The sequence below is a fragment of the Neophocaena asiaeorientalis genome, unplaced genomic scaffold, assembly GCF_003031525.2.
Source record: "Neophocaena asiaeorientalis asiaeorientalis breed wild unplaced genomic scaffold, Neophocaena_asiaeorientalis_V1.1 scaffold327, whole genome shotgun sequence".
Lineage (NCBI taxonomy): Eukaryota > Metazoa > Chordata > Mammalia > Artiodactyla > Phocoenidae > Neophocaena > Neophocaena asiaeorientalis.
In genome coordinates this window covers 8,055,019-8,080,574 of record NW_020174560.1, presented here as the reverse complement: position 1 = coordinate 8,080,574, position 25,556 = coordinate 8,055,019, and the positions used below count along the sequence as shown (strand labels likewise).

Genomic DNA, 25,556 nt, shown 5'->3' with positions numbered 1-25,556 from the left:
CTTGCCTGCCAGTATTCTTCCTTCCTTCCTTTCCTTTCCTTCCTTCCTTTCCTTTCCTTTCCTTTCCTTTCCTTTTCCTTTCCCTTTCCCTTTCCCTTTCCCTTTCCTTTCCTTTCCTTCTTTCCTTTCTCTCCCTCCCTCCCTTCCTCCCTCCCTCTCCCCCTCTCCCTCTCCCTCTTCCCTTCTTCCTTCCTTCCTTCCTTCCTTCCTTTCTTTCTCTTTCTGTTTATTTAATCTTTATTTTAAAATTGTTATATTGGAGTATAGTTGATTAACAATGTTGTGTTAGTTTCAGGTGTACAGCAAAGTGATTCAGTTATGCATATACATGTATCTGTTCTTTTTTTAATACATTTATTTATTTTATTTATTTATTTTTGGCTGCGTTGGGTCTTCATTGCTGCACACGGGCTTTCTCTAGTTGCAGCGAGTGGGGGTTACTTTCCGTTGCGGTGTGCAGGCTTCTCATTGCGGTGGCTTCTCCTGCTGTGGAACACAGTCTCTAGGCGCGCGGTCTTCAGTAGTTGTGGTACATGGGCTCAGTAGCTGTGGCGCATGGGCTTAGTTGTTCTGCGGCATGTGGGATCTTCCCGGACCAGAGGTTGAACCTGTGTCCCTTGCATTGGCAGGCGGATTCTTAATCATTGTGCCACCAGAAAAGTCCCTCTATTCTTTTTTGCCAGTGTTTTCTTGATTTGAGCCCACAGTTAATTGATGATTTGTTTTGCTTGTTTAATACCATTCAACCTCTCATTTGCCCTTGATGCAGAAAAATGAGGTCAATAATCAACCTTTCTTTTAGACATGCAGAAGGATGAATTTTTTGTAAAAATGATTTATTCTTGACGAATCCCTTGAAGAGTGCGTTGTGAATTATTATAGCTGATAACAACATGAACTTTTGTTTTTTGGTACTGAAGCACAGAGAGCAAACATACACTAAAACCTCTTCCGAATAGGAACTACCATTGTCTTGAGTCAGAACAGATGTGAACTCTTGTTACTCTGGCTCTCCAGGGGAATTGCAATATCCTCTCCAGACCGGCTGGGTCAAACAGTTTAAAATAAAACGTTGAATTTGTTCTTGTTTGAGTGGAGAGGCTATACCATTCCCTTTGTGGCTGAGTACAGGGACATTCAGGGAGTATGGAATCATGACTCTGCTGAGGCCAATAAAACCGCCATTTCCATTTCCAAGAGCTCATAAAGACTGAATTATTTCTCAGACCTCTGGCCCTGAAGCAGCCCTGAACACACACATCAAAGGTATTTTGCCTGCTGAGTTTATGTGAGAAGTCTGACGTGCTTTTTTGTTTGTTTGTTTTGTCTTGTATGTCCTTGCATTTTTTAAAATTGCTGCTTGTTAGCTCTCTTGGCTTTCTCCAGCAACAGAACCCAAGTGGCCAGGTGTTGCTATAGATAAATCCTGCTAACTCCAAGGACTGATCAGGGTTTTATGGTATCCTTCTTTCTCCCATCTACCCTCAATTTTGGATAAATATGAAAGCATTTTAAAGAAGGTACTGGTGGTCCAGTGGTTAGGATTCGGCACGTTCACTGCCATGGGCCTGCGTTTAATCTCTGGTTGGGAAACTTAAGATCCTGCAAGCCATGTGGCACTGCCAAAAAAACAGTGGGGGGAAGTAAAGAAGGTATAAGCAGAAAACTGACAAGAACAGAAGCTTTTGTAGCTGCTTTTAAGTCACTGTTATCTATTGCAGGTCTTTGTGTGGACTGGCACGAAAATGATTTTTCAAAACGTATCTTAAATGTTCCTCAGGAACTATATGAAAAAGGTTGTGTGAAGGATGTGGATGACGGGCTGAAGGTAAGTTACTAACTCTAGGGAGTGATGTTTTTCAACGGACCACTTACAGTCCCAAATACAGGGATTTGGAGCCTGGTTCATGATATACACCCATGATGGCATTAGGGTTGTAAGACCAGGAGGTATAGTTTATAGAATGAGGAAGTGACCTATGTTTCACAAAAATAATTTAAATTTGTTTTGAAGCAAGCCGTTCACCTGGACAGAACATTTCTTAGGTGGTTAAATCAGAGCTTTAAGGAGGTTCTGATTCTATTCTCTACCACCTGTTAGTATTTGTGTGCATGCAGGGGGAGTTGGGGGCAAACAACACTTTTTGTCCTACTTGAGTTCAGAACCAAGAAGCCGGGCAGAGAGGGATCAAAATGTCAGCTTTATTATGAATAGAGATGATGGTGAAAATGGTTTAAGTGTGTCGCAACAGTCAGATTCGTAAACTGAATGTCAGTTAAGCAGACTCGCTCACTGGTTACTGGTGGTGTGAATAACCACAGAGGCAGAGCTTTTGCCATTCAGTTTATTGTATGACTGAGAGCTGGCAAAGAGCATATGTTCTGTGTACTGGGCTGATCCCAAAGGGGAAAAGGCTGAGCTATACATGCTCAGTTTCTCCTTCCAAACCGACCGATCACAGAATTCATTCTTTTTCCCTTGAGGAGGAGTGAGGGAGGGAGCTGATAGAGGCTGAAACTATTACTCTAATTATTGTCTGTCCATGTAGAAACATGAACCCACGCAAAAGGAGGTCGGCTCTCTAACATTACTTTTTCTTTCTTCATAGTTCTCTCCAGTTTGTTCCCCTTTCACTTTTTAATTAGTTGGAAGTGTCAGCTATGCCTCCAAGGAGATAATGAAAGAGGCTATATTTTAGAAAAACACACTACTCTTGTTTGACTTGTATGTTATAAATTCAGGAGGAACACTGAATGCTCAACTAATTTTGCTCTGTTGTTTGCATTTCAAGTTAAGCATCCTGTAATCTCCTTAATAAGAAGAATTAATATTTCTAATTGAATTGCTAATGCTATGTTCTATTTGATATAATTTGCAAAAGAGTAGAAGCCCTTTGTAGGAAATTAGCTATTTTGCTTATCAGTTAAAATTCCTTTTTTTCCTGGTTATAAACATAACATTTTCTGGTAGAAAATTTGGAAAGTAAGAAAAGAGATGATAAAACCCATAAGCCTAGCATCCAAAGATAAGTCTTGTTAACATATTCATATATTTTCTTCCAGCCTTTTTTGATTCATATAATGATAATCTTTATTAGTAGATTCCCATAACTATAATTATTATGATAATTGTAAAATTAGGGTCTTACTATATACATTGTTTTTGTAATCCTAGGTTTTTTTCTACCTATACATAAGCATTTTCCTCGTGGCATTAAAATTCTTCTAAAATATTTTAAATGGATGACCTGTGCCTAGAGCTTTTATATATTTTTAAAAGGCCTGCCTTTTTCTTATATCATGTGGGCTATGTATTTATTATTATTATTTTTTGGCTGCGTTTGGTCTTCGTTGCTGCTCACGGGCTTTCTCTAGTTGTAGCGAGCGGGGTCCACTCTTCGTTGTGGTGCATGGGCTTCTCACTGCGGTATCTTCTCTTGTTGCGGAGCCCGGGCTCTAGGTGCATGGGCTTCAGTAGTTGTGGCACACGGGCTCAGTAGTTGTGGCTCGCGGGCTCTAGAGCGCAGCCTCAGTAGTTGTGGCACACGGGCTGAGTTGTTCTGTGGCATGTGGAATCTTCCCAGACCAGGGCTCGAACCTGTGTCCCCTGCATTGGCAGGCAGATTCTTAACCACTGTGCCACCATGGAAGCCCCCCTCCTACTTTTTTTTTAAATCTTTCTCACAACTGTGGCTGTTTCTTCATTTATCACCCAGTGATTGAGTTCATCACGCTAATTTTGTTTATAAGCATAGAAGTGAATAGTTAAGAGAGTTGAGAAGAGATGGGACTGTGAGTGAAGGATTTTCATGCGTAATCTACTGACAAAAATTAAAATGTGAAATGGTCTTTTTCTGGTGACACGTTTTTTAGATATTGTTACAACGTAAACCGTGAAAGACTGGAATGTTTTGACAAAGGAATGACTCAGTTATTTTAGACTTTTGGTTAACTTTTCCCCAATTTACTTTTTGCCTTGACTATAATATGGACATCTTCCATATCGTTGCATGTAAAGGCTACCTCATTCCTTTAATAATTGCATAGTAGTCTAGTAAATAGGTATATCTTGATTTAACTGGCTCTTTACTTAATGGATATATAATTAAATATTCAAAACGTTTTGGGCTCGTCACCTGATCATTATAAAATACTGTAAATGTGAAAAGCACATTTAGAGCATGTGTTGAAAATTAGTTTTCTGACTACTTTCATTAATATTTTTGTATCTTGTTATTTTTATCTTTATCAAAAAGTTGAGTGAGAAAAGTTTCTGGATATGTGAGATTCCTGATTTGTTGAGTCTTATATGTTGTCGGAGGGTCAGAAGCTGTACTGAGGCCATCAGCTTATAATAAGTGAACTGTGTATGTCTTTTTGTCTTTTTTTAAAATAAAAATTATGGAATAAAGATAGAAAGTGTATACTCTGGTAACTTGAAAATAAAATAAAATAAAATAAAAATTATGGGTAATAGACAAATTCTTGCATCTTATGAGAAATTCTAATAATACAGAAATATATACAGTAAAAAGTGAAAGTTTATATCTACTCATCTTCCTTTTATAAATCACTGCTGGTGGATTTTCTAGACTTGTTTTTTTATACTTACATAGGTAAGTGTGTGAATGCACACATAATTATACATATAGTTTTACTTTGTTTTTGATCTATATGGGATTATCTTAGATTGAAACATACAAAATTGCCAGTATTCAACCATTTTTTTACCTATCAAAAAAATGCAGTTTCTTCTTGTTCAACCCAATAGTACAAATATTACTCAGGTACTTTTTTCCCCCACCTAATAGTATATCTTCAGGATCTTTCTATTTTGCTATATATAGACCTACCAAATGACAGCATTTTTAAAGGGAGAAAATGCCAGTTTTCTCCTTCCCTACTAATACCATTCTCACTTCCATTTTTCTCTTTCTTCTTGAAGGCAGCGGAGGAAGTTGGATATCCAGTAATGATCAAGGCCTCGGAAGGAGGAGGAGGGAAGGGAATCAGAAAAGTCAACAATGCAGATGACTTCCCTAACCTCTTCAGACAGGTAGAGTACAAGCTGTCGTTATTTATTGGAACTAACATGTATATCAGAGATGCATGTAATTTGGATGTCCAGAAAATATTTAGATTTTTTTGTCTACAGCTAATCTTGTCTTTCTTTCTAGCCTCTACCTGCTTATTAGCAGGGCAAAAGAATTAATAAAATGTCCAGTTCAATTTAAGGTTTTATTCATTTAGGTAATACAAGCAGTAGAGTTATTCTGTCTTATATAAAACTGCTCAGTTTCTCAGATAGCTCTTCTGCATATGGTTTGTGTGGCTCATAGGAACTCATAGTAACAAGCAAGAGTCAGTACCTTTCTGCATTTTTGTGTCCCTCTTCTGCTGGCACTTTAGACAATGTATGTGACACGGTTAATTCCTGATCTGGATGCTCTTGGTCTGGCCTCACTCAAGCTCTTTGATTGACTTCACCTCACTTCAGTTCAAATTGGCTGCAGACTCCTGAGTTTCTGTCATGTGTTCTGGCCCAGCAGTCTATAATACCATGGCCTGTACTGCATGGTCACCACACCCTGGCACAGGGACCCTGTGGCAGGCGCATGTTCTATGAGAACGGAGGGTGGCTCAGGAAAGCTAAACCTAGGCTTTCTCTTTGCCTAATCCTCTGATTTGCAGCCAAGGATGTGGCCATACTACAAGTTGGTCGTGGAGGCCAAAGAAATGATTTCTTTTCAGAATCTTAGAGAAAGAATCCGAAGACAGGAGTCTCTTTTTCCTGCCCTCAGAGTTACCCTTACATACTTGACTCACTTCTTTTTTTCTCCTACCAATACCCAGAAAAAGGAAAATTGGGACACCTTCTGGCCTTTTCACTTCCCTAGCTTCCCACTTTTTCTTATTTTTCCCAGCATCTTTTACTTTGTACCATCTTTTACTAGTACCCCTAGCTGCATATTATTTGCCCTTTTTTGTTTTTTTCTTTAAAACATTCAGCACCAAACTTTTTGCTTCATTGTCATGAGCTAAAGAGAAAAACTCTGTGAGCTGGGTCTTCCATGATTTGATATACTAGACAAAGAAAGTGATAAAGGTATCGTTTTGCTGCATTATCCTATTTTGAGTGTCAGTATTTGAATATTACCTGTCATTTACTTTATATTCCTTCTATAATAATTCTAATTTCATAAGCAGGTCATGGCTCATGTTAATTTTTTAAAATGTTAACTCCTTTAGATAATTCAAAATTACTTATTACTGTGGAATCAAGTAGTTGAAATATCTAGAATACTAAGATTAGGAAGTTTTACGTAAAAGTCCTTAAGTTCCAATAATGATTAACTAAGTAACTCAAATCAGTCCTCCCACTGAGAGCAAACTAGAAAAGGTGGCCAAATTAAAAAAAAAAAAAAATCTGTTTTAAGGCACTAGAGATCTTTCAAGGCAATGAAGAACTTGGGGGCTAAGATATAGGAGAAAAATGAAACCCAGAGAGGTCTCATGTTTGAGGCCATTTTTTCCCTAGAGATATCCTTTAGTTTGAGAAGAAGCAGTTGAAAAGCTGATTAGATTTTTCAACAGTCTTATAAGACTAAAAGAACAAAACTTAGACTGTAGGGTTTGCTGAGGAGGGTTCCCTGGGAAACCTCCCACATTTTAGGTTGGGATCTTGAAGGACTAAGAATGAACTAGAAATAGACCAGTTCTCAAAGGGACTAAATCTCAGCTTCAAAATGCTTGACTCTTGATTCTAGCATGGTGTTCTAGGGTTGCTAGTGTCCCTAGCTACCAGCAGGAAGCAAATATAAATTCTCTCTAGAGAAAGGTAACATCCAGAACCTCAAATTATTTCTATTAATTTTTCAAATGCAGTTTCAAGCAGCCAATTAAAAATAAGCAAGCATCACAACATTGTAAATCAACTGTACTTCAATAAAATAAATTAAAAAAATAAGCAAGCGTATCAAATTATGCGATTGAAAATCAAGAAAAATAAAAGCCAATAGAAACAGACCCACAGCGGGTTTAGATAATGGATCCATCAGACAAGGACTTTAAAGTAACTATATTTAATGTATTCAAGGAAATTAAAGATAAGATTGAGAATTTGGGCAGACAACTGGAAACCATAAAGAAGTAGCAAATGAAAATTCTAGAACTGAAAATGCAATAACTAAAATTAAGTCAATAGAGGAGTTTAATGGCATATTAGATGCAGTTGAAGAGAGAATTAGTGACTGGATGATAGGTCAGAAGAAAATTCAGACTGAAGCATGAAGAGACAAAAAGGATGAAAAATACAGAAAAGAGCATGTGAGAGAGTATTTGCAAAGATGACCATGTTAACTCCTCCCATCCCTATTTTGCGGTATGCGGGTCTCTCACTGTTGTGGCCTCTCCCTTTGTGGAGCACAGGCTCCGGACGCGCAGGCCCAATGGCCATGGCCCACAGGCCCAGCCGCTCCGCGGCATGTGGGATCCTCCCGGACCAGGGCACGAACCCGTGTCCTCTGCCTCAGCAGGCGGACTCTCAACCACTGTGCCACCAGGGAAGCCCTACACACCTTTTTATAGTATGATTTTGCCTTCTTCCCATCAAGAAATAGAGTCTTTTTTTCCCATCCTTTGAATTTTGGTTGGCCTTGTGACTTGGGTTGACCAATAGAATGTGGTAGAAATGGTGTGCAAGTTCCAAAGCCTAAACTGCAAGTGGTCTTGTAGTTTCTGCCCTTGCCCTTTTGGAATGAGCCTTAGACTTGCCTTGTGAAAAGCCCAGTTTAGCCTTCTGGAAAAGAGAGGCCACACAAAGCAAAGATGAGTTATCCCAACTGAGGCTTCCTAGACCTGACAGTCACCAGCACCTTTGAGACATGTAAGTGAGGCCACGTTAGACCATCCAACCCCAGTCAAGTTGCCAGATGACTAACTACATGAGTGGCTCCAAGCCAAGATCAGCAGAAAAACTGCCCAACTGAGCCCAGCTCAAATTTCTGTGAACAAATTAAAAAAAAAAAAAAAGGTCAGCATCCTAAGTCACTAAATTTTTGGTGGTTTGTTAGGCATCAATGGATAACTGACCCAGAAATTGATACCTAAAGGTGTAATACTGCCCTAACAAAAAAGTAAAATATGTGGCATTGGCTTTGAGACTGGCTCATAGGTGGAGGCTGGAAAAATGGTAAGGTGGTTGTTAATGAAAGCTGGAAGAATGGTGAACAAACTTTTAGTGTGGGATGGAAAGGCAGTGAGGGAAAACGTAACCCATGTTCTGTAATGATGGAACAATTACCTGAGGTAACTTGGAAGGTAGAGACTGTATTTAGTGAACTTGTAGACCTAGTTAAGGAGATCTTTTTAGATAAAGTGTTAACAGTATCTGTTGAATGCTTTTGGTTGCTTTTGCTAAGGAACTATAAAGAGGGATGAACTAAAGAAGGTGTTTCAAACTTATTGAGTTTGAAAATAGAACTGTTTCTCATTCCCAATCTCTCCAGCTGGCAAAAGATTTTCAAAGTAAAAAATGACTTCAGAGTACAGACCAAATCAAGAGTGCCTGGGAGATCCTTTAAGACCTCAGAAATACTTAAGACAGTACCTGGTAGATTACTCTCTCAGCTAGAAAAAAAGGGCTTCTAAGAATTTTAAAGATGTTGTCCCACGGCAGCCTGACAAACCCGAGGTACAGAGAGGTCTGTGCAGAAAACTTATGGATATGTTTTTGGCGCAAGTAGTGAATTTCCAATATGATTCATAGGAAAACCACAAAGTTTTTGAGAGACTTCTGTTGATAAATGCACCAAAGAGACTAAAGGGACAGAGACAGTTCAGACTTCAGAGAGGCCTCTGGGACTTTGATTTTCTATGAATAGGAAGCAGACTGGAAAAAATGTTCAGCTGTAAACATTAGTAATTTCTAATAATAAAAAGATTTTTCAGATTGTGGAGCCAGGAGCCCAGAGGGCAGCTAAGAGCAGAGGGGACCCGTGGATTAGGAAACCACTCACAGGGAGCAGAACAAGACCGTAGTAAAAAACAGCAAACAACAAAAAAAATTCCATGCCCCTGGAGTAAGGGAACCTCACAACATCTGCCCGTCTGGATTTCAGAATTGTTGTGGACCAGTGACTGCTATGTACCTCCTGTCCTTTCTTCTTTGAATAGGAGTATCTTTTACAGTTATTCTCTCCCCATCTCATCATTAAATGTTGGGGGTGTTGGGGGCAGATAACTTGTCTTTTTAGTTCCCAGATCTTTGGATAAAGAGCACCTGAGGAGCTGCACCCAAGGAGTCTCTTTTACTTGTGGACATGACTTATGAGAAAATGGACCTCAAGCCTGATGCCATGATTGGATGACTTTGGGGGTCTTGGGAGGGGGTGAGTCTATTTTGCATGTGGGAGGTATGTGAATTATTGTGGCCAGAGGGCAGACCATAGTAGATTGTTTGCAGCGATGGCCGCAATAACCTCTCCTGTTCTTGAGTGTATATCCCTTTGCAATGTGACTTTGCCTTTCCTCCCATTAAGAGGTGGCATCTCTTTTCCCACCCCTTGAATCTTAGCTGGCCTTGTGGCTTGCTTAGACCATTAGAATGTGGCCAAAGTGGTATTGTGTAAGTTCTAGAGGCTAGTGCTTGTGAAGCCTTGCAGCTTCTGCCCTCACCCTCTTCTTGGAACACTGCATTGAAGAAGCCTGGTCTAGCCTACTGGAGGATGGAGGCCACATGCAATAGAGATGAGCTGTTCCAGTCAAGGCTCTGTAGACGTACTGGCCAACAGTCAACACAAGTCAGCAGACATTTGCATGAGACCCTTCAGCCCCACTCGAGCCACCAGATGATGATATGCACATGAATGACTGTAGCAAGACCAGAAGAACTGCCCAGATGAGCACAGCATCACGAGCAAATAAAATGGTTGGTGTCCTAAGCAAGCCACTGAGTTTTGAGGTAACGTGTTATATAGCAAAACAAAGCATAAGAGATACAGAGCATAAAAGACAGTGAAATGATCTAACGTGTACTTTGAGTCTCAGAGGAGAAGAGAGAGAAAATGGAGCAGAAGCAATGTTTGAAGAAATCACGGAGCAGAAGCAATATTTGAAGAGACAATGGCTAAGAATTTTTCTGAACTAATGGCTAAGAATTTCCTGAAAAGATACTAAGCACAGATTCAAAAAACACTATGAGCCCTGCAAGGAGAAGTACAGAGAAAACCACATCTAAGTTTATCAGAGTAAATCTGCCACTCCACTCCCCTAAAAAGACAGAGAAAAGAGAAAATCCTAAAGCAGCCGGGAAAAAAAGATTACTTTCAAAGGAGTAACAGTAAGAATGATAGCTGACATCTCAGTAGAAACAGTGGAAACCAGAAAATATTGCAGTATCTTTAAAGTGCTGAAAGAAAATAATTGCTAGTGTCGAGTTCTGTATCTAGTGACAATATGCTTCAAAACTGAAGAGGAAAGTCCTTTGACTACAACAATACTGTATATAATGAAATGTGAACCAGGAAAGTATCTAGTCTAGAACAAGTTGTACATTTGGTTGTTTGGAATTGACGGCAGTATTTTGCCCTTTTGTGGAATTTGTGTGTGTGTGTTTTCAAAATATTTGTTCTTTGCCTTTGTAACACACTGGATGTTCATACATTTTTGTATTTATCAGTTAATATTGGTTATATAACTAAGAATGCAGTACCTTTAAGAAGGATGAGAGCATGAACTATATTTTATTTATTTTTGTATTTCTAATGATTAACATGGTCCCTGACACTTCTAGGCATCTGCCTGTTGAAATGGAAGGAGCTTATCAAGATAGAAAAAGTGCTTACCACTTAAGAATTTGTTCTATTTCCTTTTCTAATATAGGTTCAAGCTGAAGTCCCTGGATCTCCTATCTTTGTGATGAGACTAGCCAAACAATCTCGTCATCTGGAGGTGCAGATCTTAGCAGATCAGTATGGCAACGCTATCTCTTTGTTTGGTCGTGACTGCTCTGTACAGCGTAGGCATCAGAAGATTATTGAAGAGGCACCTACTGCTATTGCTACTCCAGCAGTATTTGAGCATATGGAACAGGTATGTATATGAAAAGCTCTAATTTTTGTTTTCTTACACAAAACTACTACTCATTTAATTCATATGCCAATCTGAGAATAGTGGAATTTCAAGCAGTGGTTCTGGATAACTGATAAGATTATATCCTTTTCCTAGAGGAAAAATAAAATAAAAATTCTGCTGTTCTCCCTCTAGTAGAGATACCAGTGAACACTTCAAACTCTAAATTAGTTAATGCCTTTGACAAAAAAATCAGTGTACTATTTTGAGTAGGGATAAGGAAGAGAAATGTTTTGGGATTTTTTAATCTTATTGTCTGGTTCTTTAACAAGCTCATGATAAGCAGGTAGTGGCATTTTCTAGATTGATTATCCTTTAGTCTTCAGATGAATTTGTTCAAGTCCATTATCTCTTAAAAGTTCCTCTAAGTATCTTTAAAATTTACATAGTCTATATTTTTGTATGGAAAATAATCTCTCAGCAGTTTTACAGGGTCCCTTGGAAATAGCTGTAGTTTAGGAGTCTGAACATGGTCTTTTCTGGAACCTTGACTCAATCTTCATCTTTTTGGAGATATGTTTTCCATCTTTTTTCTCCCTGATTCCAAAGAAGCTGAATATATGGTCATCTGTGTTTTAAGTTTAATTTCTACGTGTGTGTGTGTGTGATTGTGTGTGCATTAAGATTGATTCTTTAACTACTGTAGTAAACAGGCCTCCAAAGTACAGTGGCTTAAATAAGGTGCAAGTTCTATTTCTCTCTCTCATCATAGTTCAGAGATGAGCTGGTGCCAGGGACCCTGGTTTACTGCTTTGCTATTACTAGGAGGGGAGTCAGCAAACTACAACTAGCAGGCCAAATCCAACCTGCCACCTGTTTTTGTAAATAAAAATTTTTTTTTTCTGTTTTTTTTTTTTTAAATATTTATTTATTTATTTTACTTTTGGCTGCATTGGGTGTTCATTGCTACGTGTGGGCTTTCTCTAATTGTGTCGAGTGGGGGCTGCTCTTGGTTGCGGTGCGTGGGCTTCTCATTGCAATGGCCTCTCCTGTTGTGGAGCATGGGCTCTAGGTGTGTGGGCTTCAGTAGTTGCAGCACGTGGGCTCAGTAGTTGTGGCTTGCAGGCTCTAGAGCACAGGCTCAGTAGTTGTGGCGCTCGGGCTCAGTTGCTCCGCGGCATGTGGGATCTTCCTGGACCAGGGATCGAACCCATGTCCCCAGCACAGGCAGGCGGATTCTCAACAACTGCACCACCAAAGGAGTCCCTGTAAATAAAATTTTATTGGAACACGGCATGCTAATTTATTTATGAATTATCTGTGGCTGCCTTATCACTGCAGTGACAAAGTTGAGTAGTTGTGACAGAGACTATATGGCCCACACAGCTGAAAATAATTATTATCTGGCCCTTACTGAAAAAGTTTGCCAACCCTTGTCCTAGGGTGTCATTACCTTATCATTAAAGCTAGCTCGCAAGAATATGTTCACACTGTAGCCTGTGGGAGGGGGAAAGAGAGGACTTGGAAGGCAAGCATATAAAAATATGAGCCAGAAGTCACACATATTACTTCTGCTCACTTTTCACTGGACAACATTCAGTTACACAATCACACCTAGCTGCAAGGGATGTTAGGAATTGTAGTCACTAGCTGAGTGGCCATATGCTCAGCTGAAATTCAGGAGATTCTATTACTAAATGGATGACGCAATGAAAAATTACTGGAGGGCATTTAACAATCTGTGTCTGCTCCTCTGGCTACCCATTATCCTTTCACACCCTTTTTGTCACTCTTGGAACATTCTTAGCCTTTCCCCAAAGAAGACAGCCCAAAGTCCCACCTAGTTACTATATTCAGCCCAAAGTCCAACTCTCTAGGTAATGCACAGTCCTCTCTGTTATACATACATGTGGCTTTGTATGGGCCAGTGACCTAGAATACAAGTTACCTACCCCTTGTGATTCCTCCTTTTGCCATATACAGTGGTGGAGTAGGAACAGGATAACTCCCATTTGGTAAAAAGAAGAATGAAAAATAGGCAATAATCACTGATCCATAGCAGTTATCAAATTCTTCTAGGTAGGAATTGTGGTGATTTCCTCTCATGTGGTGGAGTAATACCTCCATTAGCCCTCTGGCTACCCCTGGTTCTGCTCTCTGGAAGTAAATTCTTTGCCCGTCATTCCTCAAGGCACCGTTAAGGCCTTTTTCTCTGGGAAGTTCTTCCTTGTTCACGGTCCTCTGTGATTGAGCTTTGGAGACCATGCTTTCTTTGGCAGAGCTTTCACTGCTCACTTCCTGCTGGTGCAGGGTTGGGGCCACACAGATGACTGTGATTATCAGTCATGGGTTTTGAAAGCCAGATTTGTGGTTTGTTTAGAAATACAATTCCGTCAAAACTTAGTAAGTTTCTGGACTCTTTGCTTCTATTCAGCTTCAGGTAGGAGTAACCACACTCAAGATTTCTGGACATAGTGACTTTTCCTCTTTATTTACTTCCTTCTGTGTTCAGCCCTCTTTCTCTCCTCAATTCAGTACTGACTACCTTGAGGCCAGCTGATACTAAAGCAGCCCCCTTGACTTGATCTTTGGCACTGGGTTGCTTCAGGGTGAGAATCTAATCTTCTGGTTTGGGGATACAAAGGCATTTGGTTTTTTTCACATTCTGACTTTTTCTAACCACTTTTCTTAGGGCTTAGTTGGTGTTTTGTCCGCATCCCAAGTTATTGTAGGAGACAGTTTCCCAAATGTTTTCTTATGCCTAACAAGGAGGCCACCAGTTTTCCGGTCTGCAGCATCTGTTTCCTTGAGAGCTGCTACCCTGTTGTTAAGTCAGCATCACATGCTTTAATTTTTTTAAATATCAGCATCCTACCTGAATTTAATAGTTTCTGTATTGATTAGGGTACAGGTTAAGCTATCATAATAAAGAGATCCAAAAAAATACAACACAGCAATAGGATAGAAGTTTATTTTTCCTTCCAATCATAATCTGAGGTGATCTCTCCAGGACCAGTAGGACCATTCTGCTGCATGAGACCATCTTGGGATTCAGGTTCTTTCTGTTTTGTTTTGTCATTCTTAGTATGTTCTCATCTGCATGGTGAAACGGGCTTGTACTGTCATGACCATGTTCTAGTCCATAGAAGGGGAAAAGCCAGGAATAGAGGACAAGCAATTCCTTTTCAAAACATGATTCAGGGATTATGCATATCACTCACCAATGCTGACGTTGCATTGGTTAAAACTTAGTCACTTGCTTTAAGGGAGGGTAGAAAATCTAGTCTCTAGCTGGACAGCCATGTTTCTAGGAAGAATTTCTCGTATTCTAGGAAGAATACTAGAAATACTAGGAACAAGCGTACAATGCAGAATCTCCCATGGTGTTTTAATCAGAGAGGGTGAAATTCACTCACATGGCTAAAAGCCTTTATAAACACTGGCTCTTTGAGAGGGAGAAGCTATAGATAAGTAGTAGCCCATCAGCTGGACAAGATGACATACTTATGTTGCCTTATCTTTCTTCTTTGAGTGTGCGGTGAAACTTGCCAAAATGGTTGGTTACGTGAGTGCTGGGACTGTGGAATACCTCTACAGCCAGGATGGCAGCTTCTACTTTCTGGAACTGAACCCTCGGCTACAGGTGGAGCACCCTTGTACAGAGATGGTGGCCGATGTCAACCTCCCTGCGGCACAGCTCCAGGTGAGTCACCCTGCTCTTGATCAGAGAGTTGCTTACAGAAGTTTGGAATGTCAGAGATGCCTGCAAAACTGGTTCAAGCAGCATCTGTTAAGAGAAGACGCCTCTTATCTGAGTCTCGTGTAATGTTCACCTCTTGCACTCTATGGCTTGGGATGTGTGGGTTGGTTTTCCTGATATGGTACAAATCTAGAAATATTATTATTTTTCAGCCAGACACATCTGATATAAAATGTCGTATATCAGAAAGAAACTTAACAAATAATATGCTTTACTCAGTTGTTTAAATTATAGGAAACCTTACACCATTGTAATTGTCCTCTACGCCTTTTTCCTAGTGTTCTAAATTGAAGCAATTCCACCTTAGAGTGGTGGCTGAGGTTATTCATGCCAAGAGTGTGGCAGCACACATTTACTTTTATAATGTTTAAAGTGCTGGCTGTCAATACTATTTTCTCCATTCAGCCCAGGAAATAAATGCTATGGGAAGCAGTAATAGTTCATGATGAAGTTTGATATTATTTGTAAATAACATATTCTTTGCCCACATTGGGAACCCCTTCTGGTCCCCAGTGGTCCCTGTTAAGGAACCCAGTAAATAAAGATTTATATACTTTCTGCAGTGGTTTGTGGCAATAATTATGAAGTAATTATGACATAGTTAGGACTTTTTAGCTGTCTGAACTTGGAGAGCCACTGACACTGACTCTTCCCTTGGATATTTTCATTCTGATCCCTTGATGGGGAAATGACAATTAGAGGGAAGCTCATGTCTATTGCATTAGGGATTTGGGGACTTTTTAAGGAGTGGGGAGTATTTAACACCTTACGTGTGTTTTGTTTCAAGTAACTTAGAGTCACCTATTCAATGATGTAGGATGCAGGCTATAAAAATAGGGTGTTTTAGGTGGTGGCTACTAAAATGAGAAATCTGATAGCTTCCACATTTTAAGGCAAGTAACTGTGAAAAATGAGTGATGTGTGTTTTATTACCTTTCAGATTGCCATGGGGATCCCTTTGTACAGAATCAAGGATATCCGTATGATGTATGGGGTATCTCCCTGGGGTGATGCTCCCATTGATTTTGAAAATTCTGCTCATGTTCCTTGCCCAAGGGGCCACGTTATTGCTGCTCGGATCACTAGTGAAAATCCAGATGAGGTAACCCATCACTTAAAAGGTTTACACTTTTTTTTTCCCTGTGAACTTTAATATTAAGATGCTATCTGAGGGCATATTTGAAATATCTTGGGACTTCCTCTGGAGAAGGAATTTCATAGAGGCTTCATCAGAGCAGACAAATAAGTAATCACTGTTCCATTGGTCATTTAGACCTGTTTAGTCACTGTAGAGTCCTCAGTGGGTCTGTAGCACTGGACATTGGCTCGCAAGCCTTTATGATTTTTGTGTATCATTTCTGCTTTTTGTGTGTGTGTGATTACACAGAACCTGAACAATGAGTATATGAACGTTCTCTTCCTTGGAAATATAATATCATCTCATATTCTTCATTCTCTAACAGGGTTTTTTTTTTTTTGATTAAAAAAATTTATTGCATGTAGTCAGTTTACAATATTACATTAGTTTCAGGTGTACAACATAGTGATTCAGTATACTCCATTTTAAGTTATTATAAAGTACTGACTATAGTCCCTGTGCTGTACAATACTCCTGTAGTTTATTTATTTTATATATAGTGGTTTGTACTTCTTAATCCTCTACCCCTATATTTCCTTTCCTTCCTTCCCTCTCCCTTTTGTTAACCACTTGTTTGTTCTCTATATCTGTGAATCTTCTAATAGGGTTTTAAGCCCAGCTCAGGAACAGTTCAGGAACTGAATTTCCGCAGCAATAAGAACGTTTGGGGCTATTTCAGTGTTGCTGCTGCAGGGGGACTTCATGAATTTGCTGATTCTCAGTTCGGTCACTGCTTTTCCTGGGGAGAAAACCGAGAGGAAGCCATTTCGTGAGTATAATAGCACTTGATTGCATTTCAGAGAATAAACTTGTGCTAATCTTCAATGAAGGCGTGAGCGTGGGAATGGGAATCATGTATTGCTATAAAACTACTAATATGAATAACCTTCTTGAAGAAATATATCTTTGACTGTACTTACATTCATGTTGTATTAAATTTATTCAGTGTTTGGCAGATGTTTTTCTGTCTGTTGCCCTGGGCCTTTTCAAGTATTTTTGCTTTCAATGTTTTTAATAAACTTATAAAATTGATTGCTTTAAAAATATCATATTTTTCTATAGAAATGGTGTTGTCATTTGGGGGTGGAGGTGGATTCTTGTCCAAGAACTTGACATATGTCAGAGATAAGACCTGTTATTTGTCATCAAAATAAACGTATAGCTGTAAATGTCCCATAGCCATTTAATTTATTTTTATTTTTATTTTTTTTGCGGTACGCGGGCCTCTCACTGTTGTGGCTTCTCCCGTTGCGGAGCACAGGCTCCGGACGCGCAGGCTCAGCGGCCATGGCTCACGGGCCCAGCTGCTCCGCGGCATGTGGGATCTTCCCGGACCAGGGCACGATCCCGTGTCCCCTGCATCGGCAGGTGGACTCTCAACCACTGCGCCACCAGGGAAAGCCCCATAGCCATTTAAAATAATAAAATGAAACTGCTTATTACATGAAAAGGGCATAAGGGAACTGTCCACATTGCTTATATGAGAGACCTCAGTGAGCTATGAAATATACACACAGCGTATAATATGACTGGTATATCATAAGTATTAGTTAATATTCTATTGAGCGTAAACATTAAATATTTAATAGCAGTTTTGCTTGCCTGAAAAGTAGGGCTCTAGGAGGTAATTTTGACAGGTTAGATATTTTAGAAGATCTATCCAAAATTGATCTAGTTCTATGTTTTAATTGTCTATTTACTTGAACCAAGCATTTAATACTATTCCTTTGACCTTTAAACTGCACACATAGATTGTGTAATCAGTAAGTATTTATTAATAATGTTGGTTTTTAATAATGTTTTTAGAAGTTGGGAAACCTCAAGTTTTCTCTATTTTGTCCTCTACAACTCTTCCCACTTATTCAAAACTATAAGTGGAGTTTTCAGAATTAAAGCAATGCTACCAGAAAAACCATCTGGTATAAAAGTTGCCTTTTTTTTTTTCTTTCACAGTCCTATCCTGCTTTGCCAAAGTGAAGAAGGTTTACACTAGAGCTTGCAAATTGGTGGCTTTCCTACTAGTCACAGCCACAGATGTGTTTTGATTGTCTTGTAGAGTGTTAGTTTTTTTAAATCACCAATATTTAAAAATTGGGAGATTGAAGTAAATACATGGATTTCTGTCTTCCCTTAAAAGAACGGGATGATGGTTGGTTTTATATTCCACTTGGCAAAAGTTAACTGAAGCTTTGTGTGACTGCTTCCTTTAGAAGAAACACGAACTCTCTAGTTCACACAGCTCCCGTCCAGTCTGCCTCACTCATTTACATCCCCAGAGTGGCCGCTATTGGTATTTAGGTTTCCAGTCCTGATTGGCACGCCACTGAGCATTCTCTACAGGACATGTCTTATGACCTGCTCCAAAAGCCTTGCTCCTTACTTCCTGACCTGCTCTGTACATTTCTCTGCAGTGTAAAGCTACCAGGTTAATGTTTAGCATATGAAAATTATGGTCTCTACAATAAGCTTGCCCTTTTTTTTTGGCCGTGCTTTGTGACACGCGGGATCTTAGTTCCCCAACCAGGGATCGAACTCACACCCCCCTGTAGTGGAATCGCAGAGTCTTAACCACTGGACAGCCAGGGAAGTCCCTAAACTTGCTTCTTAACACCATGCTAAAGTTCATTCTTCAGCTCAGAGTTTGTTTCTTCTTTCTTCATTATATTAGGTCTGTATTCTTCTGCTTGGTGTTCATATTCTTCTCCAGAATAGCCCCAACCCATATTTCCCACAGACTGTAGTCTAAATGCCATGAGAACAAGACCGTGTCTGTCTTGTTGCTGCTGTGTCCCCTGAACATAGTAAGCATTCAGTAGATGTTTGTTGGATAAATGGACTTGCCCCTCATTCCTGTCCTCATACCCTCTGCTTCAATCATAACATTCCCTGAACACAACCCCTAATTTATTTCCTTTTTCCCTTTGTTCTTGCTACTCCCTCTGTCCATCCATTCATTCACTCCTTTTAACAAATATTTACTGAATATCTAATGGCTCTGACAATATAATGAGGATCAAGATAGGGTCTGTGCCCTCATGGAACTTTATGATCCAGAGTAAGAGAGGCAAATAAGCAATTGAACACAGTGTAGGAAGTGCCATCTCTGATAGTGGGATTACATAAGGGTGTTATAGGAGCGTAGAGCTGAGTCAGCTAACTCAGTCCAGGAAGGGTCAGGGAAGTTTTCGCAAAAGGAAGTGACATCTAGATTGATATGGGAAATATGTATAGGAGTAAGCCAGGCTGAGATAGGGCATAGAGAGGAGGGTAGAGGTGGGAAACGGAATAATGTTCTAGGCTGAGAACTCCTGGACCACTTGGAAGAATATTTCTGTCACAGTCATAATCCCAGCTTAACTTTTATCCCATTTCAGATCCCACATTCTTTTTCTTTTTTTAAATTGAAGAATAGTTGATTTACAATATTGTATTAGTTCAGGTGTACAGCAAAGTGATTCAGTTATATATATATGTTTTTTTCAGATTATTTTCCATTATAGGTAATTACAAGATATTGAATATAGTTCCCCATGCTATTCAGTAAAAACATGTTGCTTATCTATTTTATGTATAGTAGTTTGTATCACTTAATCTTATGTTCCTCCCCCCTCCCTTTCCCCTTATGGTAACCACAAGTTTGTTTTCTATGTCAGATCTCACATTCTTTATGAAACCATAGGGAGGTGGATTTTCTCCCCTCTTAGAACCGCTCCACACTTTGCTTATATCTCTCTACTGGTATTTATGATATTATGTCATATATATATATTTTTTATTATTTTTTATTTTTAAATTTTTTGCGGTACGTGGGCCTCTCACTGTTGTGGCCTCTCCCGTTGCGGAGCACAGGCTCCAGACGCGCAGGCTCAGTGGCCATGACTCACGGGCCTAGCCGCTCCGCGGCATGTGGGATCTTCCCGGACCGGGGCAGGAACCCGTGCGTGTCCCCTGCATCAGCAGGTGGACTCTCAACCACTGCACCACCAGGGAAGCCCTGTCATATATTTTTAAAGTCTCCACATTCTCTCTCCCTTAAGAGTCTAGTATGCGTCTTGAGTCTGTGAGATGCATAATAAATATATATAATAAATATTTGTTGAAATAGGGACCTGCCCTGTTCAGCATAACACTGGGCAGAAGTATACAGAAGTATACAGGGAAAAACCCCATGGTATTTGAAATTTTGTTAAAGTTACATCATTTAACACTTAATTGGAAAGTAATCAAAGTAATGAGCAAGTCATTCCACAGATGGCTAAAATGCAGCTTAAAAAAACCCACCACTCTCACATGCAGTGTCAGGCTAATAATACCTGACTTTCCCCAGCCAGTTACCTCCATTGTATGGAAACCTTTAAATTAAGGTATTAGTGTTTGTAAAAATTCACTGAACAGTATACTTAAGTATATTTTATTAAATGTAAACTTTACCTAAATAAAATAAAAAAGGTGTAAGGAGGGGAGAATTATGCCCTAATTCTCGTTAGCCAGCAATAAATGAATGGAATGATGGGAACAGTGAAAACTGGGTGGTTTGCAGATAATTTGTTCTGTATTCCATATAATGAAATGTATGTGATCTGCTGATGCTCTTATGGTAATATTAATCAGACTCATAAGTTTGCTGACTTCTGGAAAATTCTATCTGGAATAAGCACATGTATATCTGCACCCTCATTTGTTCTTGGAACTGTCTGTCTCTCTCCCCCGCCTCCTGAAACTCTAAAGGAATGAAACAATTCTTGAAAATTATTGAAAAACACTAGAACATTTCTTGCTGAAACAGATCTGCTTCTATCCTTCTCCCAGAAACATGGTGGTGGCTTTGAAGGAACTATCTATCCGGGGCGACTTTCGAACTACAGTCGAATACCTGATCAAATTGTTGGAGACTGAAAGCTTTCAGATGAATAGAATTGACACTGGCTGGCTGGACAGACTGATAGCAGAAAAAGTACAGGTGTGTATTTCTCCACTTAACACAAACAGCTTCTGGGATTGGGTTTTTATAGGCTTGTGGTGTGATCAGTCCATGCCGCTAGATAAAATTTATTTGATTCTAATCTGAATCGTTCTTGGTCTATGTGGAAAAATCTAGGAATCAGTGTGATTTTAGCACTGTAAGAGTTCTTGTGCCTGTGTTACACAGTCACTTTATAGGTTGTAGTATTACTTCCAAGGGTATATTTGAAGAGAGGCACGCAGGGATTGAAATACTTTCTCTTTCCTCACTTGATGTTAAATCTGGTTCAGAGTTACCAACTTTTACATCTATCTACCAAGCACTGATGAGAGGGGCCTCATTTTAATCAACAGAAGTTACCCTTTGTTCCTGAATCGCTGGGCTAATACAAATTACTCAAGATTTTGTATAAAATTGTTAGATTCATGTAAATTAGCTGGAGGTCCAAATTTTGGTTGTACACCATTTTTCTTTGAGATTATTGGTAGCCACATCTTTGTACCTTTTGAAGTTTATTTGTGACAAAAGCTTGTTTTTGAGCTACTCTTCGATTGGCTCAGTGGGAATCTTAGGGAGGGTGGAGGGAAAGGTGTTTTTCATCTCTATTCAAATGAGACCTCTATTCAGATTCTAAAAATAAATGTGTTTTTGTCTCAAAAAATCAGTTGGGGGCTTCCCTGGTAGCACAGTGGTTAAGAATCCGCCTGCCTATGCAGGGGACACGGATTCGAGCCCTGATCCAGGAAGATCCTACATGCCACGGAGCAACTAAGCCCGTGTGCCACAACTACTGAGCCTGTGCTCTAGGGCCCGCAAGCCACAACTACTGAGCCCGTGTACCACAACTACTGAGCCTGTGTACTGCAACTACTGAAGCCTGCACGCCTAGAGCCCATGCTCTGAAACAAGAGAAGCCACCACAATGAGAAGCCCGCACACCACAATGAAGAGTAGCCCCTGCTCACCTCAACTGGAGAAAGCCCACGTGCAGCAACGAAGACCCAGTGCAGCCAAAAATCAATAAATAAAATAAATAAAAATTAAAAAAAAATACTTTTAAAAAAAGAGTAAATGTTAAAAAAAAAAATCAGTTGGACAATAAGGATGGAGACTCAATGGTAGCTGATTCTTCACAGCACATTTGAGCCTGATTTAAATTGAGGGGCCATGGTGCCAAGTGACCCTGCTTTTGATCTGCTCTCTTTTCCTTCTTTTCAGGCAGAGCGACCTGACACTATGTTGGGAGTTGTGTGTGGGGCTCTCCACGTGGCAGATGTGAGCCTGCGGAATAGCATCTCCAACTTCCTTCACTCCTTAGAGAGGTAGGCTTTGCTTCTCATAGTCTGTGCAAGCTAACTAGTGGTCCTGAGTGCAGGACTGAAGTTCAGAGGCCCATTTAGTCTTCTCTCTGTTCCTGGCAGCTTGTGAGTGCTACTTGTTATTCACTGACCATGGAGGCAGGGGAGAGAAGGGATGTAGGAGTTTATGGCAAATGATTTTGGGGCTCTAAGGGCAGATTCTAGAAATTGGTTTATACCACAGTTAGAGTAGGTTGCTTTTTAAAAACTGGAGTCCAGCTGAAGTAAACATTCTGTTCTGTACAAGCATCAAATCTCTCCAAGCCGTGGTGATGAAAATCTGGTGTTTTACTCTAGCAAGGAACCCTGAATATTTCATATATGACCTGTAAAATTTCAGGAATTAATAATTGAGGCTGATATTCAAGATGACCTCATGAGTCTCTCAAGTATGTGTGGGGCTAAACTCATTTCCAACACTGGTTCTGAAGACTGAGCTCTGCCTTTGAGTCCCTGGAGGAATTGTCCACAAGGCTAATCATTTGATAGCACTTTAATCACAGGCACTTTAATTCTTTGTGTCTCGTTAGACTTACATCAGCTCCATTTTGAGGTGTCTGAAAGGAAGAAAAGAAACAAAATTTTAAAAATTGAACTGAGATTTCAGTTGTTCAAGTCTTACCATGAAAATCTTTCACTCTGTTACACTTATGCACTAAAACCTTCATCAGCTCACATTTCCCTTCTGTATCAGATCTAAAATCCCTCAGAGTGACTTCCAACTCCCTATATACTATGGCGCCTTTTTACCACTCGAGCCATACTCATTTCTGTTCTTCAACATGCGATCTCTAACCTAGTTAAATGGTTTCCCTACTGGTGTACAGATGTGTCACACATAATCTCTCCTCTACGAGCTCCCCTTACCTTTTTAACGTTACTTTAAATTTATTTTTAAAACTTGTGTTTTGAAATAATTTCAGACTTATAGAAGAATTGCGTGAATAATACAAACAACTTCTATGTATTCTTTGTCCAGATTCACCCATTATTAACAACTTGCCTCACTTGCATTTTTACTCCCTCCTTTAATTATTTTCAAAGTCTTTCTTAAGAGATAGTGTTTCTTTCCTTCCTTGGCAATGTCCTTCCCTTTCCCCTCCACCCAGCCATGGCCTACTGCCTTTATTTTTTAAGACCCCAAATAAAATTCAGTTGATAGGGGTAGATGAGGGTTGATTGCACTGGAGCTTTTCTCAAAATTTTTTTAAGTTTTAATTTTATTTATTTTTAAGAACAGATAATATATTCACATGGTTTAAAATTCAAAAGGCACAAAAAGGTATGTAGTGAAAGGTCTCCTTCTTACCTCTGTTCCCTGGCCACCCGGTTTCCTTCCCTGTAGCCAACCCAAGTTACCAGTTTCTGTCTGTAACCTTTCAGACATATGGTAAGTTATATAAGCATATATATGTAATATTTGTTTCTTCCTATGACCTACTTTTTTTAAACACAAGTGGTAGCATACTCTGAAGCTGTCCTACACAATTTCACTTGCTTTTTTCATTTAACAGTGTATTTTAGAGAGTATTTCATGTTAGTGCATAAAGGGCTTCATCTTTCTTTTTTAATGGCTGCATAATATTCCATTATATGGCTTTTTTGTAATTTATATATCAGTCCCTTAATGATGATGGTCCTTTAGGTTGTTTTCAGTCTTACTATTCCAGGAAATGCTATAACTGATAACCTTTGAGATTCCCTTGTAAACTTTTAGAACTTTCTAGAAGTGTCTCTCACATTGTTGTTCTTTCAGGGGTCAAGTCCTTTCTGCTCATACACTTCTGAATACAGTAGATGTTGAACTTATCTATGAGGGAGTCAAGTATGTACTGAAGGTATGCTGAACCCCACTGAAGCCAACGTTGTACTTTTTGCCTCTCTCTTTGTCAACTTGCTTCCTTTAGGTCAAGAGATGGGGTGAAAGTTTGGTTTACTGCAGGGCTGGGTGTTAGTGAAATTATAGTCATTATTAGGGTCAGTAGCCTTGTGTCAAAGCAGTATTTTATGATTCTCTGAAAATGTTTTAGCTGTTGCTTAATTTCACATATGCAGCCGAGAGATAAAGGAGACAGAGAGCAACCAGAGCAGGGAGATGCATCTAAGGTCCCCCCTCTTTGCTTGCAGCAAGGCTGAGCCATGCCCACAGACAGTAGTGTTCAGAGCACCGGTGCCATGAATTTCCTTCCTCTCTGGCAGAGCTTTCTTACCTAGATCTCTGAGATACCGAAATTTTGTCTGGGACTCCCCCTGGAAGGGACACACTGACTTGTCTCTTGGGGGTCTCATTTCCTACAGGTGACTCGACAGTCCCCGAACTCCTACGTGGTGATCATGAATGGCTCGTGTGTGGAAGTAGATGTGCATCGGCTGAGTGATGGAGGACTGCTCTTGTCCTATGATGGCAGCAGTTATACCACGTACATGAAGGAGGAGGTGGATAGGTGAGTGGCTGTTTAAGGTCCATTTGCTGGTCATTGTATCAGTCTTTTCTCTGAGTAGTCACTAACTCTTGGGATTTTTCAAGGTATTTTTGTGGATTCTATTCTAATTAAAAAAAAATAGTACATGCACTTAACAAAAATTTCAAGAGTATTAAGAAGTATTTATAATTAAAAACTTTGTCTCTGGGCTTCCCTGGTGGCGCATTGGTTAAGAATCTGCCTGCCAATGCAGGGGACACAGGTTCGAGCCCTGGTCCTGGAAGATCCCACATGCTGCGGAGCAGCTAAGCCTGTGTGCCACAACTACTAAGCCTGTGCTCTAGAGCCTGTGAGCCACAACTACCAAAGCCCGCATGCCACAACTACTGAAGCCCCGGCAATGAGAAGACTGTGCACCACAACGAAGAGCAGCTCGCACTTGCCGCAACTAGAGAAAGCCCGTGCTCAGCAACGAAGACCCAACGCAGCCATAAATAAATAAATAAATGAATGAACAAAAAAACGAATGAATGAATTTTAAAAAATTGTCTCTCCGCCACTCCTGTGTGGGCAGACAATGTAAAATAAATTCCCCTTTTTATATGCTACCACTGTTAACAGTCTCATATGTTTTTGCAGAAATTTTGTATGTATATGCAAGTTACATATATGTACATACTTTCTTTTAAATATATTCACAAATAAAAATAACATTTAGTTCTGTACCTTATTTTTTCCTTTAACATCTTTTATACTGTTCAACACCAATCATGCAGTGTGGCTGTGGTAATTAACTGAATTAACACATGGAAAGGTTGTAGAACATTGTGATATAATAAGAGTT

At 39.7% G+C, this 25,556-nt stretch overlaps 1 protein-coding gene across 2 annotated transcripts in view; it reads left to right on the top strand.

Annotated features, from left to right (window-relative positions):
- ACACA (acetyl-CoA carboxylase alpha) overlaps nt 1-25,556 on the top strand; it is a 229,453-nt gene that overhangs the window by 59,304 nt on the left and 144,593 nt on the right. For both annotated transcript variants that reach the window (XM_024757632.1, XM_024757631.1), the window contains 10 exons: nt 1,722-1,828; nt 4,946-5,056; nt 10,882-11,091; nt 14,603-14,773; nt 15,771-15,932; nt 16,574-16,737; nt 20,778-20,928; nt 22,150-22,253; nt 24,046-24,127; nt 24,588-24,733. In XM_024757632.1, the coding sequence (XP_024613400.1) occupies nt 1,722-1,828; nt 4,946-5,056; nt 10,882-11,091; nt 14,603-14,773; nt 15,771-15,932; nt 16,574-16,737; nt 20,778-20,928; nt 22,150-22,253; nt 24,046-24,127; nt 24,588-24,733 (1,408 nt within the window). The remainder of the gene's footprint in view (nt 1-1,721; nt 1,829-4,945; nt 5,057-10,881; nt 11,092-14,602; nt 14,774-15,770; nt 15,933-16,573; nt 16,738-20,777; nt 20,929-22,149; nt 22,254-24,045; nt 24,128-24,587; nt 24,734-25,556) is intronic.